At 37.1% G+C, this 21,158-nt stretch overlaps 1 protein-coding gene across 5 annotated transcripts in view; it reads right to left on the bottom strand.

The window, feature by feature from the left end:
• Positions 1 to 21,158, bottom strand: part of YTHDF3 (YTH N6-methyladenosine RNA binding protein 3) — a 43,713-nt gene that overhangs the window by 9,711 nt on the left and 12,844 nt on the right. For all 5 annotated transcript variants that reach the window (XM_043981713.1, XM_043981730.1, XM_043981706.1 and 2 more), the window contains one exon: positions 19,348 to 20,949. In XM_043981713.1, the coding sequence (XP_043837648.1) occupies positions 19,348 to 20,931 (1,584 nt within the window). In that variant the 5' untranslated portion in view covers positions 20,932 to 20,949. The remainder of the gene's footprint in view (positions 1 to 19,347; positions 20,950 to 21,158) is intronic.

Raw genomic sequence — 21,158 nt, 5'->3', positions numbered from 1 at the left:
TGTAAACAAAAGATTATCAATAAAAATCTATTTTTCCAGCAACTAATCTATTCAAATTTTCCAGTAAAGCTACTAAAAATTTATTTTGAATATACAATTTTTAAATTTGTGGTATATTTGTGAACTATCATTAGTTTGGTTACAAAATTGTTTTCTGAAGAAAGTCTAGGTGGCCAACTAGGTGGTACAGTGGATAAAGCACTGGCCCCGGATTCAGGAAGACCTGAGTTCAAACACGGCCTCAGACACTTTGACACTTACTAGCTGTGTGAACCTGGGAAAGTCACTTAACCCTCATTGCCCCCACAAAAATAAGTAAATAAATAAACATAAAAATATAAATAAATGAATGAATAATGAAATGAGAAAGTCTAAATGTTATGATGGAAGTCAATTGAAAAAACAAGATCCTGAGTTCCAAAATTCATTTTAGTCAACTTGTTGAAACTTTAATTCCAGGGGGCAGCTAGGTGGCACAGTGGATAAAGCACCAGCCTTGGATTCAGGAGGACCTGAGTTCAAATCCAGCCTCAGACACTTGACACTTACTAGTTGTGCGACTCTGGGGCAAGTCATTTAAACCCTCATTGCCCTGCCAAAGAAAAAAAAAAGAAAGAAACTTTAATTCCATATAATGAGTCATACCTTAAGAAATAAGGTGTGGTAGAGCAGCCTGGTTATCTAAACTGTTTTCTCACACCTGAGAGCATAATTTGCTGGTGGAAAGATAGTGTATATATGTCTACAGAGGCTCTCTCTGTATTTCCCCTAATAAGGAGTGCTGTGTCTTTCAAAGATCGAAATCTCAGGCAAAAAAAAAAAGAGTTTTAGTGTACCTCGAAGAAAAATATTACTTACTTAGAAGCTTTCTGTTATCACAGTAAATCTGAGTGCCTATCAGCACCTTTCACCTCACACACACAAAAATGCAAAAGACTCTGGAAGATAATGTTCCATACGTTACTAAAACACAGTGAGACACATTTTGGCAATGCTCAGTAACTGAATAGGCTAGCAATTTAAACAGGTAACCTTGGGAAAAATACTGAGCAGAAAGTGAGCAAATTTGTAACTTTCGCAGTAACCATTAAAATTATGTTTACTTTTGGCACAAAAGTCCCTAATTCCTTCTAGAGAGTCAGTATTTGTCAGATTTTTTACAAAATCATAAGCAAATGAAACTTTTATTTTTTGTTTCATGGTAATGAGTCTCCCTGATTTAGTTGATGGACCCTTGGAAAACTGGTCACAGAAGCAAACTGTTGGTCTTTCTTACACAAAGCCTTCATTGCATGGTGGAATCTTCCAAAGCCTACTTCTAAGGGTGTGCAACACCCTTAGAAAAACTGGGGTTATGGCTATGACACAATGAAAAATAGGAGATAAGCACCAATTAGAAAATAAACTTTGGTACGATAATTTATACTTGTGCATCATTTACATTTAATTGAGCTAAAGTGGCTTTCTCAAAGGTACACAGAAATCAAATGAAAAAACTTTGTGACCTGAACCAGGTTTTTCTGACCCCCAAGTTCAAGTCCTTTCTGCTATAACCATTGCTCCTTCCACGATAAGGAGTGTGGGTATAACTAAGAAGGCAGCTGACCTTGGAGTCAATCTAGATTTCCTGTAACTGCTTCTGACACATAACATGATCAAGTGAAAACTTCTCAATGTCACAGGAAAACTCTAAAAACTAAGTTACAAAACTGTCGGGTTTAGTAAAGGGTATTTCCTTCCACTGATAAAATTCACAAATCTAAACCAAGAAAGTTCATAGTAAATAAGTTTATTTAAAAGGTTTTGTTTTATATAGGATAAAAACAAATAAAGCTATACAAGATTTGGAAATGAATATAGAGACACCCAGTGGTCAATGTCTTCATCTCCAGTTTATATTTTACAATCATTTACTAAAGAAAATATACAATAGAAGAAAAGCTCCTTTAAGTTCTAAAAAATATGACCCTCATAGACATCACAGAATTTCCTTAATCATTCATAAAAGCAGAGCTAGAAAGAAGTTTAGATTATCTTCTCTGTTCCAATCCTTTACAAGCAGAGAAAAACTGGCATACAAAGTTCAAATTATATGATCAAGATACATAGCTACACCAGGGCAGAGTGCACACTACAATCCAAATGTCCCTAATTTCCAGATCAGTGCATTTGTTGCTATTTTAGCAAACTTAAGTTTAGTAACAGTTCAATAAACTGATTACCTGTACATGAGCTTGGCTAGCAAAGGGGATAGAAAGCCAGTCCTGGTAGTCAGGGAGGCCTGCATTCAAGTCTTATCACTGGCACATACTGTGTAGCCATCAGCCAAGTTTACGCAATTCTTTCTAAGCAACAAAGTTGCAGAGGGAGCTGGAGGAAATTTCAATTCAGATCCCGGGACAAGGCCCAAAATTTCTGAAAGTATTACCTGACTCGAAGACACAAAACACTTTGACTCCTAGATCCAGGGGACAGTATTTTGTCCACTGCACTACCTAGCTGCCCCCCATCCATTTGTTTTATACCATCAACAAACTTGACTCACTCCTGTACATTTTTTTCTATGTTGAATCCTTCTATTGCCCTAATAATGAAATACATAAAGATATGTATCATCTTACCAAAATGAAAGGTACAAAGTTTTAAACTTATTGATACCTAATGATTCTTTTTATTTACATTTTTATGTGTCTCTTGAGTTGTAGTTGGAAGTTAAATTTTCTATTCAGCTCTGGTACTTCATAAAGTATGCCTGGGGTAGGTGGGGCAGAGCAAGATCACAGAAGAAAGACAGTGACTCACTGAGCTCTTCCCCAAACTTTTCCAAATACCTTTGAATAACGCCTTAAGACAATTCCGGGAGCAGCAGAACCCACAAAAGGACAGGGTGAATATAGTTTCCAGCCAAAAACAATTTAAAAAGTTGACAGAAATGGTCCTGTTGTACAGGGATGAGAGTGGAACACAGCCTACTGCAGGACCACATGAACTCAGACCAGTCCCCAGCAAACAAGCAGGTCCTGGCAGCCACTGAATCAGCAGCAGAAGCTGCTGCTTCATTAAACTCTCAGGCCACAGAGACTAAAGGAATCAAATAACTGGTAAAAATTATATTGGGGGGGGGGCGGGGAGAGAGAAGAAAGCAGCAAGGTAAAGCACCAGCCCTGGATTCAGGAGGACCCGAGTTCAAATCTGAGCTCAGGCACTTGACACTTATTAGCTGTGTGACCCTGGGCAAGTCACTTAACCCTCATGACCCTGCCCCCCCCCCAAAAGTATTAGAGGGGTCTCTGCTAGCAATGAAGCAAGACTCTTGCTTTGTTCATATTCAGATTCAAGGCACAGTCCTGAAGGGTAGTCCCATGGCAAGGAGGACTGCTAGGTACATTAGAGCTTGTGGCTTCAGTTGAGTGGGGACCTGCATCATAGTTCCAAGGCAGAAAAGAATGCTTGTGGTCTCTCACAGACCAGAACAAAGGCTGCGAGAGTAGTAAACACACCAATCCTAAGATCATACCACCTTAGAAGAACTGAAAACTTACAGGTCCCTAGAAGTACCTCTGAAAACAGCTGCTTAAAAACCCCTGAAGCTTGGGAAAGTGTGCCGACCCTGTAAACAGTCTACTTTAACACAGAGTAAAGTCAACAAACAAGTTGGAAAAATGGGCAAACAGAAAAAAATTCTGATCATAGAAAGTAAAAAAACACTATTTCAGCAAGTTTTAAACTTGCATGACATGTGTGTGTGTGTTTGATTTTTTTGGCTGGGCAATGAGGGTTAAGTGACTTGCCCAGGGTGTCACACAGCTAGTAAGTGCCAAGTGTCTGAGGCCGGATTTGAACTCAGGTCCTCCTGAATCCAGGGCCAATGTTCTATCCACTGTGCCACCTAGCTGCCCCTTGCATGACATTTTAAAAAGATGAATACTGTTAAGTTCATTTTTGAATTAAAGAGATATCTAGTATCCATTCTTTTTCAGGAAAATTCGAAGAATCTATATGACAAATTTGTTACAAGGTTACTAATATTATAGTTATAGAAAAGCTTAGCATATAGCAAATGTTTAAAAATATAAATAACAGACACTAAGAAATTTTCCCCCTGTAATCCTTTATCATTTTTTAAATTACAAAGATTGGTGAGAAATAGGTGACACCAGAATATGTGGGTATTTCTATATATACATGTTATAGTCTTATTTCTGGTACAGTGAAAAGAACACTACTATACCATAAGTAAGAGGACCAGAGCTTTATGAATTTCCCGAGCTGTTTACCTTTCTGCCTTTATCCTTGCAAAATGATCCAAGATAATTCCAAAGGACTCATGATGGAAAATGTTCTCCACATCCAGAAAATGTGGAATCTGAATGCAGATTGAACCACACTGTTTCTACTTTTTTTTTTCTTTGAGATTTTTCCCTTTTGTTTTGATTATTCTTTCACAACATGGCTAATGCAGAAATATGTTTCATGTGACTGTACATATACAACCTATATCAGATTGCTTGCTGTCTTGGGGAAGGGAGAGGGAAGGAGAAAAATTTGGAACTAGAAATCTTATAAAAACAAATGGGGGGTGGGAGGGAGCAGCTAGGTGGCACAGTGTTTGATAAAGCACAGGCCCTGGACTCAGGAGGACCTGAGTTCAAATCTGGCCTCAGACAATTGACACTTACTAGTTGTGTGACCCTGGGCAAGTCACTTAATCCCAATTGCCTCACCAAAACAAAAAACAAACAAAAAACAAACCCAAATAAAATACTTTTATGAAAAAAAAAATAGTATGTAACCAAATTTCATGGTTTCATATATAAAATCTTTATTGTGTTAGTATGTTGAAATGTTTATGTCTGTTAGTAACTGTTAAGTTAAAATAAAGAAAAATGTTTAAAAAGCTTAAAAAAATGAAGCATATTGTTCTAGATTAAGGATTCTTAATGTTTTGTGTCATGCATCCCTCTGACATGGTGAACAGATGGACCCCTTCTCAGAATAAAGGGAGAGGTGATAAGTATATAGCATTTGTGTGTGTGTGTGTGTGTGTGTGTGTGAGAGTGAGTGAGTGAGTGAGTGAGAGAGAGAGAGAGAGAGAGAGAGAGAGAGAGAGAGAGAGAGAGAGAGAGAGGGAGGGAGGGGCAGGCAGTGGGCTAAGCACTTTAAAAATATCTCATTTGATCCTCACAACATACAGGATTACACTGGAAACCTATTATTTTCAAGCAGTTATCAAAACATTAAAAAAAAAAACCCAAAACACCAAGTTCTTTAAGAACACATGCACATTAGATGATCATCTCTAAGGGTCTACCAGTAACACAATTCAAGTGGTGATTTGGAAATAGCTATGCCTGCACAAGAAAAGAACGGTCTTCCCCAAATCATGAGACTTTAGCATGTCAATTTGTAAGTGACATTTCAGACATTTTCAACAGACATTCATTAAACACCTATTGTGATAAACCCCTGTGCTAGACTAGGGATACAGAGATGAAATAAACATGACACTGACCTCAGGGACCTCAAAATCTATTGGAGTATAAAATTTTGGAATACAAATAGATAATATAAAGAAGTATGTGATAAATGCAAAGGTGAGATCAAAAATCCTTTGAGAAATCTAAGGAATGAGAGATTAATTTAAGCAATATAGTTGGATAAAAGCTTCACTGAGAATAGTTATGGGTCTTGAAGGAAAGGAGATTCAGTAAGAATTGCTTCAAAGGTTAAAGAGGATGAGAACTGAAAAAAGTATAATTTGATCTAGTGATAAAGAAGTCATTAGCCAAGAGGAGGAGAAAAGTTGGAATGAAGCCAGACTGCAAGGTTTTGGGGAGTGAATGATAGAAAAAGTAGAGGTGGTATAAGCAAATTAGTTTGGCAGGAGAAAGAAAATCATAGCTTGGGGGAGCTGAAGAGTCACATCATACATGGGAAAGGTGTTTTATTTTTTCTTTAGGAGAGAGACCAGAGGATGCCTGTTTTGAATAAGATGACAGGGAAGGAGTCAATAAAAAGAAAGAGTGAAGATTTGATAGGGAAGATGGTTATCAAGAATACAGGAGCCACTTTTCCTCTAAGATCTGAGGAAAGGAGAGAGTGAAAAACAAGAGATGTAGAGTAAGAGAGTGAATGAAGGCAAAAGAAAAGAATAAAATACAAAGGTGATCCAAGAACTGGCCATAATGAACAGCATGTTGGACTTAATTCAGGGGACCACGGCAAGTCACTAAATCTTTTGGAGCCCATTTCCTTATCTGTAAAACAAGAATATTAGTAAGATTTAAACTACTTATGTCTCAAGGTTATAAGAAAAATGTGTTCTAAACCTCATAGAGCTGAGTTAATAGTATTATATACCACTAGGATAGAATTATTTTTTAAAGTTTACTTTCAAAGAGAACTAGAATTTGGAACAAAAATATGTGTATTTTTACTTTAATGAAAAAAAGTCTGGGATTACTTATTTTGGGAAACTATCTTAACTCTTTTTTTCCTCTAAGAAAGTTGTGAGGATATTTGGGGAAAAAAGCTTTTTAAAATTGCTTTTAAGAGGCCTCCTGGAGTAAATCTCCCTCAAAATGGTAAATGTAAAAAATTATCAAAGACATTAAAACTTTACTAATGTATTCAAGTATATATAAACTCAGAATTTCATGGGTGAAAACTAAATACCAAATGGGTTTTTTTTGTTGGTTTTGTTGGGTTTTTTTGGCGGGGCAATGGGGATTAAGTGACTTGCTCAGGGTCACACAGCCAGTAAGTGTCAAATGTCTGAGGCCGGATTTGAACTCGGGAACTCCTGAATCCAGGGCTGGTGCTTTATCCACTGCGCCACCTAGCGGTCCCAATACCAAATGTTTTTAAATCTCCATCTTAATTGTTGTTTGTCCTTGATTCTTGAAGAGGACTATGCCATCAAGGTAATGACATGACTTGCACTGAATTCAGGGCCAGCACTCTATCCACTGAGCCACCCAGCTGCTCCACTTATTTCTCAAAATGGCTTTCCAATCAAACTCAAAACCACTTCCATAAGTTTATCAACATCCCATTACGTCAATCTACAAGTATTCATTAAAGGCCTAATACAAGGTTAGATATTAGTACAAAGGAGGAAACAATCTCTATAATTAAGGAAATTACATTCTAATGGGAAAAATAACAAGCACATATAAGAATATGAATAGTGTAAATATCAAGTTAAGAAATGCAAACATATAAAGTAGGTAAATACAAAGTAGTTTTGGAAAGGGCAATAGCAGGATAAGGAGAAGTTTCATACAGAAGATGGTGTTTGAGCTACATGTTAAAGGAAGGGAAGAGACTGAAGTACATTCCCGTCATGTGAGAAAGTCACTCCAAAAGTTCGAGAGATGGTATGTTTGGTGTGAAGAACAAAGAGAATGCCAGTGTATCTGAATTACAGAGTGTGAGAAGAGGAATCATGTCCAATAAGGAGACAGACTGAAGCCAGGATATGAAGCGCTTTAACAACTAAAACCAGTTTATATTTTATCCCTGAAGGAAAGGTAGCTAGTAGAAATGGTTGAGTAAGGGAGTCACATGGTTAGACCTGCACTTTGTAAATTTACTTTGGCAACAGTGTATAGGATGGAGTGAAATGAGATTTGAGGTAGGGAGCTTAATTAAGGAGCTGTTGCAATAAGCTAGGCATAAAGTGATAAATTAAGGTGATAGTTATCTGAGTGGAGAGAAGAGATGCAGTGGAATTAGAAACCATAACATCTACTCAATGGTTGAATATGTAGGATGAGGTAGAATGAGTAGTACAGGATAATGGACCTGGAGGGGTAGAAGAGTGTTAGTGCTTTCAAGAGAAATAAGCACGTTAAAGAATAAATAAAATAAGAAGGTAAAGATAATGCATACAATTTTGGACACGAGTTTAAGATGCCTCTGGAATCTCATTTAAAATGTCCAATAGGGAACAGCTAGGTGGCGCAGTGGTTAAAGCACTGGCCCTGGATTCCGGAGTACCTGAGTTCAAATCCAGCCTCAGACACTTGGCACTTACTAGCTGTGCGACCCTGGGCAAGTCACTTAACCCCCATTGCTCTGCCCCACCCCCCCAAAGTTTAAAATGTCCAATAGCCAATAGATGAAAAATGACTAGAGCTCAAGTGAGAGAGGACCTTAATATATTGATCTGAGATGAATACACAGACGATAGTAAATTTACATGTTACCGAGAGAGAAGACAACTAAGTGGCACAGTGGATAGAGTATGGAACTTGGAGTCAAGAAGACTAGTTGAAATCTGGCCTCAGACACCTACTAGCTGTGTAACCTTGTTTAAGTCAGTTAACTGCTATCTGCCTCAGTTTCCTCATCTGAAAAAAATAATAGCATCTTACCCCTCAGGGTGTTGGGAAGCACCTTGCAAACTTTAAAGGGCTATATCAATACTAGCTATTTCTAATATAATTATAATTGTATTATTGAATCTACTCACCTTGACATTATGATTCCAACTTTTAGGTCTGATGTCCATTACTACTACTCTTTCCTGACCACTCTGCCGCCTTTGCCACCCCTCCCCAAATAATCTTTGCTCCAATTTTCCAGGGTTTTCTCCTACCTGTCTGGCCATGGAGTCTCCTTTGCTGGATCATCACTCATGTTCTATGGCCTAACTGTGGGTGTACTTAGGGTTTTTCTCTTTATACTCCCTTACTTTGGGATCTCATCCACAGCTGTTTATCTCCAAATGACTCAGGTTTCACAGATCAGTAAGAAGAGTGAATTTTGGGGAAAAGTTTGAGATACCTACAATGAGGGAACTATATGAACAAAACTGACTTCATCTTGTGAAACTGACTCCATTTTAAGACTTGGGTTTCATTGTCCATGCTCCCCTTCCCAATTGTTGGAATTGAGCAATATCCTGTTTCATACCTGGGACAGTCTCTCCCTCTCAACTTGTAAAGTCCCCAATCTTTCCTCCAATAAGAAATAAGATTACTTACTCTTACATGCTAGTTTATGCCCTGTTTATTATTTTCTTATAATGTATAACATTTGTGTAAAATCTGTATTCAGGGTCCAGTGCCTACAGAGGAACCTAGTCCCAATTTGTTGTGCAACTATAGGCCTTGCCAATAAGCTCAAATTTGTTTCCTCAGTTATTGCAGATTTCACACACCACAGTTTTTGGTGAGCCAACTAAGATTTGGAGTCAGATTCCAGCCAAGTCCCCTGCAATAGCCTTCTGGAAGAACAACTAGAGTATGCTCTGGTCAATTTTCCACTGAGAGATTTATTTAAGGAAGACAGCCCCAGAGGTCAGCCTTCTCCTTGATCTCAAATTGTACTTACTTAGCTAAGACCCCACATCGTTGGGGAAGGTAAGATGCCAAATTTTGGGGAAAGGTAAGCCCCAACACCGGTGGGGAAGTAGATAGCTTTGGGAAGTCTCTTTAAAGGCATAAGTTAAGGAGTTTACAGTAGAAGTGCCCTTAAGAAAATAGGTTAGGGTAAACCTCCACATTGTTGGAGAAGTTCCCTTGGGAAAATTATGGAAACTGGTAGTAAACATAACCATGGGAAAATCACCTTCCCCCCAAAAAAATTATTTTTGCTTGGGACCAGGGGAAGAATATTATATCAAAGTGTGTGAAATATAGTTTAAAACTACAAAAAATTGGGCTAATAATTTATTTTGGCCTCAATTTGGCACTCTTGATTATTGTGCATTAAAGAAATTAAGACTGGTTTAAAATATGTAAAAATCTCAATGGGTCTCAAATTTAACCTGAAGAAGAGACTTTCAATTACTGCAAATTAAAGCCTTTGAAATGAATTTTAGTGAATGGTGTGCTCTGACTTTCTATGTATCTCCTTATCATATTGTCTAAAATCTTTGTCTTCATGACAAAGTAGATTCTGCTACTCTGGAAAATTTTAAAGGAGAAAATGCAGCCAACCATAAATACTAATGTAAAAAAAAAAATCAAAACAAAACAAAAACCTGAAACCAAAGGTTAGAATTCTGGGGAAGATTAATGAAGTTTCATACTTAAAATAGTTCTCCCAGCTTTTTGTGATCTGATGCTAAACTCTTTGTCTCACTAAAATACTTTGTTATTTCAGCACTAATCAGGTTGAAATAACAGAGATAAGTAAAATAACCAATACCCCCACCCCCCAAAAAAGGAAAAAAAAAAGAAAACTTTTCCCTGGCTTATAGAAATTCATGGCATTATAAACTAATTAGAAACTAAATTTGTATTTAATATCTTTACTGTGATTTTCTAAATTATGGTAACTGCTAAAAAACTGTTTTAGTAGATTTTCTAGGTTTGCAGTTAAGATTAAGCACCTCCCCTTTCTGGAAAGAAGGACTTAAAAGTTGTGAAAGAGATCTGAGAAGGGTTGATTCCACTGAGATAAGCAGATTTAAAGCAAGTGCTAAATAAGGAACTCACCACCCCCTTCCCTGTGCTATCTGATAAGACATTCTGAATAAGCTTAACAAATGCTGAAATATCTTAGTGAGTTTTGGGGTTCCACATTGTAGAATTTCTTTTAAGGAAATAAGAGAAAGATATAAGAATTTAATGGGAGAAAGCAACAGGATCAGACTCTTTTCTCAAAGAACTAGGATATGTGTGTGTGTGTGTGTGTGTATAGATATATATGAATGAGACTGGCTTCCAAATGTATCTAATGGAAAATTCAAACTCTGAATGTGTTTTAATAATTAGTTCTCAAAATTGGATTAAGGATTTCACTAATGGTAAAAAAAAAAGTGAAATTGTTTTCCTATTTTTAAATATGTGTTTTAGGAAAAAGAAAGGCTCATTTTCCAAGTTAGATTGTCATGGATTTTTTTTTTTTTTATTCTTCTTTCAACCTGTTGATATCGTAGCCTACATATCAGGTAGAGGATTTAAATCACAGCAAGTGGTATATAATAATAACTGAAATTCTCTGAAGTTTTAAAGTGAATTGTGGGTTCCTAATTTGATGTTCTTATGACCATGTTAAGATCAGAACCATAAAGGCTTGAGTTAGTTTTCAACAAATTTAGGGGGTTGTACTAAACTGTATTGAGTTTTGTCACTGGCAGATTTTATCAGAATTACCTAGGAATGTGTACAAGTGACTTGAAACCAGAGAAGCAGAGTTCCCTTCAGAGCTGTCCTAAGAATGAAGCCTATTCCAGAATGTCCGAGAGAAGATATTTCCAAGGACTGGATAACTAAACAGAACATCTGGGACTCAAGATGCAATTTACTGACTAAATAGATATTAAGAATGGGCTCCTGGGGGCAGCTAGGTGGCGCAGTGGATAGAGCACCGGCCCTGGATTCAGGAGTACCTGAGTTCAAATCCGGCCTCAGACACTTAACACTTAGTGGCTGTGTGACCCTGGGCAAGTCACTTAACCCCAATTGCCTCACTAAAAAAAAAAAAAAAAAAAGAATGGGCTCCTAAAGTATGCATGTGACCATGTCAAATCTCTTCCCACCACCATTGCTCCCCCACTCAAATAAACTCTAATGGCTCCCTATCACTTCCAGAATCAAATACAAATCTTCTTTGGCATTCAAAGCCTTTCATAACCTAGCCCTGCTCCCCTATCTTTCCAGTCTACTTACACTTTATTGTTTACCATATACTTGTTGATCCAATGACATAGGTCTTACTGCTGTTCCAGGAACAAGTCTCTTTATCACATGACTCCAGATATTTTCTCTAGTTGTACCCCATGTCTAAAATTCTCTCCATCATTTCCACTTGCTGGCTTCCTTCAAGTCCCAACTAAAATCCTACATTATATGGGAAGCTTTTTTCAATCCCCCTTAATTCTAATGCCTTGCCTCTCTTAATTATTTCCTATTTATCCTGTATGTAGCTTTTTATACTCTTATTCACTTATTATCTCCCCCATTAGACTGTGAGGTAAGGGCCGTCTTTTGACTCTTTTAGAGTCCCCAATGCTTAGCACAATGGCTAACACATAGTAGGTACTTAATAAATGCTTACTGATGACTTGAATATTAAAGATTATGTCATTAATAATTAAATGAAAAACATATCCCATACCTTTCTCAAATGAGTAGGGAGTGAATTTTTTTTTTTTTTTTTAGTGAGGCAATTGGGGTTAAGTGACTTGCCCAGGGTCACACAGCTAGTAAGTGTTAAGTGTCTGAGGCCGGATTTGAACTCAGGTAACTCCTGACTCCAGGGCCGGTGCTCTATCCACTGCGCCACCTAGCTGCCCCGGGCCTGAATTCTTAACCAAGCGATAGAGATTGTTATAAAAGACAAGACTGATAGCTTCACATGACATTGAAGACGTTTTTGCATGAACAAGCTTTACATATATAATATTAGAAGAAAACAGTTGGCTATGGGAAAAAAAATGTTTTTAATCCAATGTCTCTGCTATCCAAAGTATATATGGACAGAAATACAGAAGACCAAAAGCTATTCCCCAAAGGCTGGGTGGCTAAATAAACAATTCTTAAAAGAATTGCAAACTATTAATAACCATATGAAAGAATGTTCCAAATCACTAAAATTAATAGAAATACAAATCAAAACCCTGAGACTTTGCCTCAATGATAGCTGTGTTACAGTAGATAGAAGGCTGGGCCGGAATCAGAAAGACCTGAGTTTAAATATGATCTCAGATATTTGCTAGTTGTGTCACCCTGGGCAAGTCACTTAACCTCTTGTTGCCTTACTTTCCTCAATTGTAAAATGGGGATGATAATAATAGCACCTATTTCCCAGGGTTGTTGTGAAGATCAAATGAGATATTTGTAAAGTACTGAGCACACTACCTGGCACATAGTAAACAATGTATAAATGTTAGAGCGTTTACTATTATTTTACCTCATGTCCAACAAATTGGCAAAGATGGTGAAAGTTACAAATGTTGCAGTTGTTATGACAAGAATACTAATGTACTGTTAAGTGGAGTTAGGAACTAATCAACCATTCTGGAAAATGATATGGAATCATGAGAAGATAGTGACTCATCATTTAACGTAAAGATTCCTCTTTAAAGAAGTCAATGACAAGAAGAGGAGAGGAAAGAAAAAGGAAAGGCCCTCTTATAGGTAAAATGCTAACACACAGCACTTTTTGTAACAGCCAATAACTGGGGAGGGGGGGGGGGGGTAGAAGGGAGTTCACACTCATCAATCTGGAAATTCCTAAATAGGCTATGTACAAGAATGTAATAGAATTTAAGAAACAATGAACATGATCAATATAGAGGAGCATGGGAAGACTTGCATGAATTGATGCAAAGTGAAATAGAGAAACTATAATTACAGGTACTACAACGATTTAAGTGGAAAGTACAACAGAACAACTGAAACTAAAAGCTGTGAAGTCATCATGACTAAAAAAATGTACTTTCTTGCTTTTATTGCAGATGCAGAGGACACCATCAGTTTCGAATTGGATGATATGTTCCTATGTTTTACTGAACTTTTCCCCTCCTTTTTTTTATTCTTGGTTATAAAGGATGGGGGGGACAATTAAATGTAAAATGTGGAATAAATTTCTAAAGTATAAAATTGTTGGGGGAGGGCGGGGGAGTTATAACATCAAAAAGATAAACTACTTTAGACCTACTGGAAGACATTATAACCTTAGTTATTTGTGTTTTAAAGGATATTTAAAATTAAGTTCCATGAGAATTCATAGGGAAGTTGAGTTATAAATTTAACAGTAATAATTTGTACTTACAATGCCTCAAGTATTGAGTTTTGATGTAGAGATTTGGTACAGAACAAGACAATAATATTAATAATATTAATTTTAAATCAGAAAATATCAAGACGATAAGTGGGTTTTGTTTCCTGGCTACAGGCTCTTCTACTAGGTTAGACAATAATATCCATTGAATAACCACAAACAAGGCATTTGTGATGGGTAAATCACACACTGCAAGCAAAAACCAAACCAAACAAAAAAAAAAATCCTGTCCTATTATGCCTATATTCCTCATCTCTAGAATCTTGGATATCCTAGGATGGGCAAGTTAGAAAATGATAGAAGTTTAGGACTAAAAAAAAAAAAAAAGACAGAGATATCACCTTGTTCCAATCCCCCATTTGATAGAAACAATAATTAATGCAGACCTAGAAGGGGTAAATCACATACGGTCACAGAGCTATTTAATGGAACGGTAAGAATCAGAACTCAGGCCTTGCTGAATTGGATGTCCATGGACATTTCAAATTCAACATGTCCAAAGCAGAATTAAATTATATCTCCCCTCCAACTACTAAATCCCAGGCAGTAAGTGTTAAATGACTGGTTCCTATTTCTGTTATTTCAATCTATAAGAAAAACTTTCAATCAATTTTCATCTTATAATATAAAGAACTGACTTCAAAAACCAATAATTAAAACAAATGCTATAAATTTAATATACTTTTTTTTCAGCTTTCGATAAATAACTTCAATGTCTCTTAGCCTATAAAGACAGTTTACTGGACTATTATGTCTTCACTGTATTTCTACCAAACAGACAAAATACATGTGTGTACATGTTTCTAGTCTCCAACGATGGTTTTAAAATTTATGTGGAAATAATTTTTCCATTATGATGGGATGAAAGAACAGTGTAACAGGAAGATACATATGAAAGCCCAATAAGGGAAAACCACCCTCTAGAAAGCCATTTCTGCATAAAGCCTTACAGCATGTGTCAACTGTTAAAGGAACACAGGAATAAAAAAGAAATTGAAGTGAAACACTGGTACTTCTCAACATATGCAGAGTAGATGTACTATTGGAAAACTTAAGTAAAGTGAATTTTGTATAGTTAATCAATATAGGACTTCAACAGGTAATGTCACAGAGGATATGCGGAATCCAAATGGAAAAAGTCTTGTTATAAACCACAAGGAATTTGTAGACATGAAAGCTATTCTTACTTTATTCTTGGAGTACAAGGCCATTAAAAACTGTCCTTTATCAAGAGACCCAATCTCTTAGAAAATCTTCCCTTTTACCCTCCCTCATTCTCTACTTACAGATAACTACAACCAAAGTCTTCAGATAACTTTTTTTACAACAAAATTTTAGGGGGCAGTGGAGAGAGTGGATAGAGCACCGGCCCTGGAGTCAGGGAGTCAGAAGGACCTGAGTTTAAATCCAGTCTCAGACACTTAATTAACACTTACAGGCTGTGTGACCCTGGGCAAGTCACTTAACCCCAATTGCCTCACCAAAAAAAAAAAAAAAAATCACACACAAAAAAACCAATAAAATTTTAGATAACAAATGGCTACAAGCAAAGACTCAGGAAAGGATTAAGGGAAACCTTAACATAAATGATTTTTCAGGCACAAAATTAATTTGTGCTTTATCCAATTTGCAAGTGAAAAGTCTACTTATAAGATTGTCATTTGAAACTCATAACTGAAATGCTGGGCTCAATTATACTTTGGTGCACTTTTGGAGACTACAGTATAATGGCTTTGCCCTGTTAATGATAAATAGTAAAAGACAAAGTAAATGCTGAGGACGTATAACAATGTCAAGTTTTCAATTCAATTTGGAAAATGTAAAATTGAATACAGAATTTATTTAAAAACTATTTGGTAAGAATTTAATAAGCACATTTAAATGCTTCTGAGAAATGTAATATATAAGATGTATATAAAAATGTATATAAGCAGTCTCTAACTTACCAACAGGTTATATTCTGAAAGTCTACTTATTTTACTTTACTTTAAATTATTCATTTAGAACTGCAAATATATTTCCTCCCCCAAAATAGCATAATAAATAATGTTTAGTCTCAGATCTTTATCCAAAAAAGCCAACTGAACCTCCAAATGTTACTCAACCAAACCCCTCCTTCCTAGGATCCTATAGCCTCATTAAGCCTGGAGGACCCAAAGGTTGGGTGGATGCTCTCACAGCAAAAGGATAACAGAGTAGGAGGAGAAAAGGAAGAGAATTTTTGGCAGGAAATTTGCCTGGCAAGTAGAGGGTTCATAGAGTGATAACAAGCCATGCAATTATACAGATTCTCTGTAAATCAAAAACAAGGAGTTATACAGTGGGAAAAGCACTGAGCTTGTGCTAAGACCTGAAATTCAAGCTCAGACACATTTTACCTTGGACAAGTCATGTGACTTCCCCAAACCTCAATTTCCTCATATTCAAAATGGGGATAACTTGGACTACATATTTCACAGTTATGAGGAAAGTGCTTTGTAAACAATAAAATACTATGTTAATGTCAGCTATAAGAACACTTGTAATTCAAGCTACCACTGACAGTTAAATTTTGCCTTAACTCCTTCTGTCCTCTATTAATTTTTACAGAAGCTATAACAGGTGTAAATGGGTCTTTTCAAACTTGTTTATTCTTAAAAATTGTGGGGGGAAAAAGGGCATAATACAAAGAAAAAAACCTTTAAAATTTCATAGTAGACTTGCATGGTATAAAGTTTTTTATGACCATAATGATCAAAAACAACAGTTGAAAAGAGGATATTTATTTTTAACATGTTTTAACAGTAATACATCGTTGCCTGCTTCCACTAACACAAAGTTTAAGAAAAGGAAATCCTATTAAAAACTCAGTGGAAATTATTTTGGTTTTCCAAGTTTTCAAAGTATGAAGATAAGTATGCAACATATACTTTTTTTTAATAATCACTTCATAAAGAATTTGCTTCTTCTACTTGATACTCTATAAACTTTTTCAATAATCCCTTAGTGAATTAAATTCACTTAAATATAAGCATGCCTTCACTGTACAAGAGATATAGTCAATAAGATGCAAAAGGGTAAAATGAAAAATATGCTATTTTTGGAATAAAAGGTTGTGAATTCTAATTCTATGATGTTACCATTTGCTATTTGTGTGACCCTAGGCAAGACACTTCAGTTTCCTCACCTGTAGCAAGAGGTTGGATTAGATGAACTATAGTCTCTTCCAGTTCTAACCTTATGATTTAACAAGTGATGCTTTCAATAGGCACTGTGCAAGGACTGGAGAAACAACAATTAAACATGACAATCTTTGCCCTCAAGGAACAGGTCACATATATAAAGTATGATATGAAGTAAAATGTGATAAAAATAGTGAAGCAACACAAAATGGTTTCAGAAAGTTCGTGAAGGGAGAGTTCACATTCAGTTGTCAGGCAGATGATCTGGTATGGTCTCCTAGTGGAGGTAACAACACCTAAACTGAGACCTGAAGAGAAGGACTGCCAAAGAGGAGGGATGAACAGTATGTTACTGTGTTCTATATGGGAGAATTGAAGTGCACAGGTGGAGAGATCTAACAGGCAATGAAGGGGAGAGACTTGAGCTTTAACTGTATAAAGCAAAGCCATAAAAGTGAGCAAAAAAGGCATGGTTTCCTTCAAAACTCAGCTCAAGGACCATTTTCAAAAGTGAAGCCTTTTCCAATTCTGCTCACAGGTGCTGGTTGTTGTCCTCTCCCCCAAAACTACACTGTACATAATTACATGTGTATTTATGTGTATACAGGTTGTCTTCCCTGATAGAATGTAAATTACCTAAAAGCAAAGGTTATTTAATTTTGTATCTCCAGGACTTAGCTAACTAATATAACATGTAAACACATGTAATAGGGGCTCAAAAAAATGTTTGTTGACTGACAAAGCCAAGGGAGGAGCCTAAGCAAGTACCTTCTAGTCTAGAAAAATAACACTGGATGATTTTCTAAAGCAGGTTCTTAAAACCTGGAGATCCATGGAAAGATTTCAAGGGGTCCCTGAACTTAGAGGGGGGGGGGAATTATCATTATGTTCACTAATCTCTAACTGAAGTTTAGCATTTCCTTCAATTATAAATGCATACAACAGTACCTAAGAATCCACTGGATTCTCCAAACTGCCAAAGGGTCCAGGACACAAAAATAGTTAAGCCCTGGTCTAGAGGGATAAAAGGAAAAGGGGGGTTTTGTGTTCTGAAGGATTCATCTCATCCTTGGAATTATATCAAAAAAAGAAAGGATGAGGACATAGTAAGGTGTTTAAATATGAATGCTAGAGTGAGATATTAAAATGAAGACAGTTGTCATTTATCTAACACTTTAAGGTTAGCAAAATCATATTATTTTATCTGATACTCACAAAAACTTCTAAGCATGAATGAGAGGTAAATTACAGATAAGTAAACTGGGACATAGTGAAATTATGTGATGTGCTAAAGGTCACATAGTCCCTGTGTGTCAAAGATGAGATTTAAACCCAGATATCTCCTGACTCACAACCCAACAATTTCTCGGTTATATCATAAAGCCACAGATGGCTTCAACCCTTCTCAGTTAGATAATGTTTTGTTTGGGGGGGGGGGGGGGGTGCAGGTCTATAGAAGTAATAGTGAGGTGGTTTAGAAGCAGCTAGGACTATGAATGTGATTGACTCAGGAGATAAATAAAAGGAAGGCTACACAGCAAGCAATTAAGTAACATGAATTTGCAATTACCCCAATCAGTAGGATTTTAAGATTTCTTTCAGTAGCATACAATAGCAGGAAAGAGGAAAGTATATGGCAGGGATGTCCCAGAATTGATTAAATGGTGGAAAGAGGAGGGACAAAGGATTTAAGGGTGAGAATTTTTCATTTCAATAGCTATGGAGTGAATGAAAGGAGGAAGTGAAACCATGGAATGAGAGATTAGGGAAGAATTGAGAGTTGAGCATAAAGAACAGATTTGGGAGTGACACAGTGGAATGGTGGAAGGATAGGAGATTATAATTTCAGAGTTTAGGATTTGGGAGGCAGATGGTTTCAAATGATGGTAAGGTCTAACAAGTGAGCACCCCTGCGTATGGCAGAATCACGTAAATCTTTGTGTAAAGTGAAATCAGAGCTCAAAGTAGTTGAGAGTTGATGAAACAGAGATCATGATTCAGAGAATGGATACTGATGTCACCAAGTTTGATGGCCAATAATGAGGAAGAAAAGAAAGACTAGTCTTAGAAAGCTATATATAAAACAGTTATTATCAACCAAATATTCTAAACACGGATGTGTGCAATGATTTGCTGGGAAAGCAGATAATTATTTTGTAAACATTAATTGTTCTTTCAGAAAATCAGATTATCAAATGCTGGGTTTGCACTGTCTTTAAGTGAAACACATGTATGCTAATTTAAGTCATCACACTGAATGCAGACCTTTTATTTCATAAATTATTGAAAACACTACAACTCAAAAACAAGTATGTGAATTTTGGGGCAAAAGCTACATATTCCAACCATAAGTCAACAATAATAACTTAATATCATTAAACTATCTTAATAGTAAATCTTGAATCTGCAAAAAAAAAATTTTTTTTAAATACAGCACTTATCTTACCCTACGCATGGCTTCCTCCTCTTCTTGACGCTTTTCATAATGTGCAAAGTCATCAAAGATTGAGGTGGTATGCTTGAAAGTAGCAATTATTTTAAGCACTTGCTTAGCTTTTTCTAGGGGTACCTCTTGAGTGTCCCTTGAATTGGTAACTGGTTTGTTGTCATTATTTTCCAAACGAATGTGCCGCAACTGGTTATTGGGAACGTCTTTGACAAAGATCCACTTAACATCAAACTTGCCCTTCCACTTATCCTGAGACCAGACTCCAGCATATGCATTGTAGTCCACAACAGACTTCATCTCAGCCACTCCACAAAAGTGTCCACTACCATTCACACTGAAGAGTAAATAGAGTGGACCTTTACCATTCAGAGAACGGTAAGCTGCATCCAAACGCTTATTACCATGTTCAGTACTACACCAGATAGAATATTTAATGGAACGATGTATATCGTCCTCAGAATAGCTTTTGATTATAAACACACGTCCATTCTTCAGGTTCCAATCAAAGTCTTTGGGATTATAGTTATTTATGGCCTTTAGTTTTTCCAGCACTGGGTGTACCTCTACTCCAGATGGTGAAGAGCTGACAGGAACAACACCTAAACCAAAGTTTTCACTGCCTGCTCCATTGTTCTGGTTGAAACCCACTCCTCTGTTACGAGGAGCTACCCAACGATTTTGCAGTTGCTGTGGTTGCTGCTGCTGCACTTGGTGAGGCTGGGCCTGTGGCTGAGGTCCTTGTTGCTGCTGTGGTTGTGGTGGCTGAGGCTGCTGTTGAGGCAGTTGGCTTTGCACCAATGGTGGTGGTTGAATTAATGGCTGAGGCTGCTGGATTATAGTCTGAGGAGGCAGAACAGGTTGGGTGGGTGGAGCTTTTACCACTGACCCTTTGTCATCCCAAGTTCCAATATTCATGTTATGTTTAATAGGAGGTGGTGGTACAGCAGGTCCCCCAATTCCCACATTGCCCTTAGGTTTAAGTTTCGGTTGAGGTTTGGCAGGCTTTCTGGCAATGGCAGCCCAAGAGGTCGGTTTTGGTGCTGAACTGCTAACTGGGGGTACGCTATTTGCAGCAATGCTTGTCATACCTGTACTGCTCAAAGCAGAACCTACAGTTTTCGTCACAGCAGCTGTCATATCACCACCAATTTTCAGTCCAGTCATGCCCTGCTCAATACTACTAATGCCAGGCACCTTACTCAAAGTATCGTTGCCAAATCCAGCCTGTCCATCAGTTATGGCTCTCCCAAGAGAGCTAGGTGGATAACCATAGCTACTACTGTAAGCAGAACTTTGTGTTGATTGTCCCTGAGATCCACTTGTCCCCCATGTAGAGAAATCTGCATTCCCAGGAAAAAAGTTAAATCCATGTTGACCAAGGAATGGGGGAGTATTTCCTAAAGCCCCAGGTTGACTAAATACACCATCAGGTATATAATGATGTTCACCATTGCTCATCTGTCCATAGGTTGTCAAATATGGCATAGGTGGGTCTCCAGCTGTGGACCATGCTGCTTCACCAAGAGAATACGGAAATCCAATGGATGGAGCATAGTAACTAGGCATGTATGGATCTGACATTGGTGGATAGCTGTTACTCTGAAAAAGAAAATCCACAAATCAGTAGTGAAATGTGCCTTTATTCAAAGGCAGACAAATGTCAACAATCCAAGTTACTTCAAAAAATACATGAGGTAAGCTCCATTTTAAGATACCTAGTACAGACAGTTCTCAAGTAAGTGGACCCTTCTGCAGATCTCTCCCTCTCCTCATGGAGGCCCCACATGGTCCAAACTCCTTCACAGATG

The sequence above is a fragment of the Dromiciops gliroides genome, chromosome 1 (genome assembly GCF_019393635.1).
Source record: "Dromiciops gliroides isolate mDroGli1 chromosome 1, mDroGli1.pri, whole genome shotgun sequence".
Lineage (NCBI taxonomy): Eukaryota > Metazoa > Chordata > Mammalia > Microbiotheria > Microbiotheriidae > Dromiciops > Dromiciops gliroides.
The sequence above is the reverse complement of the archived record's forward strand: the minus strand, read 5'-3'. Positions and strand labels throughout refer to the sequence as shown.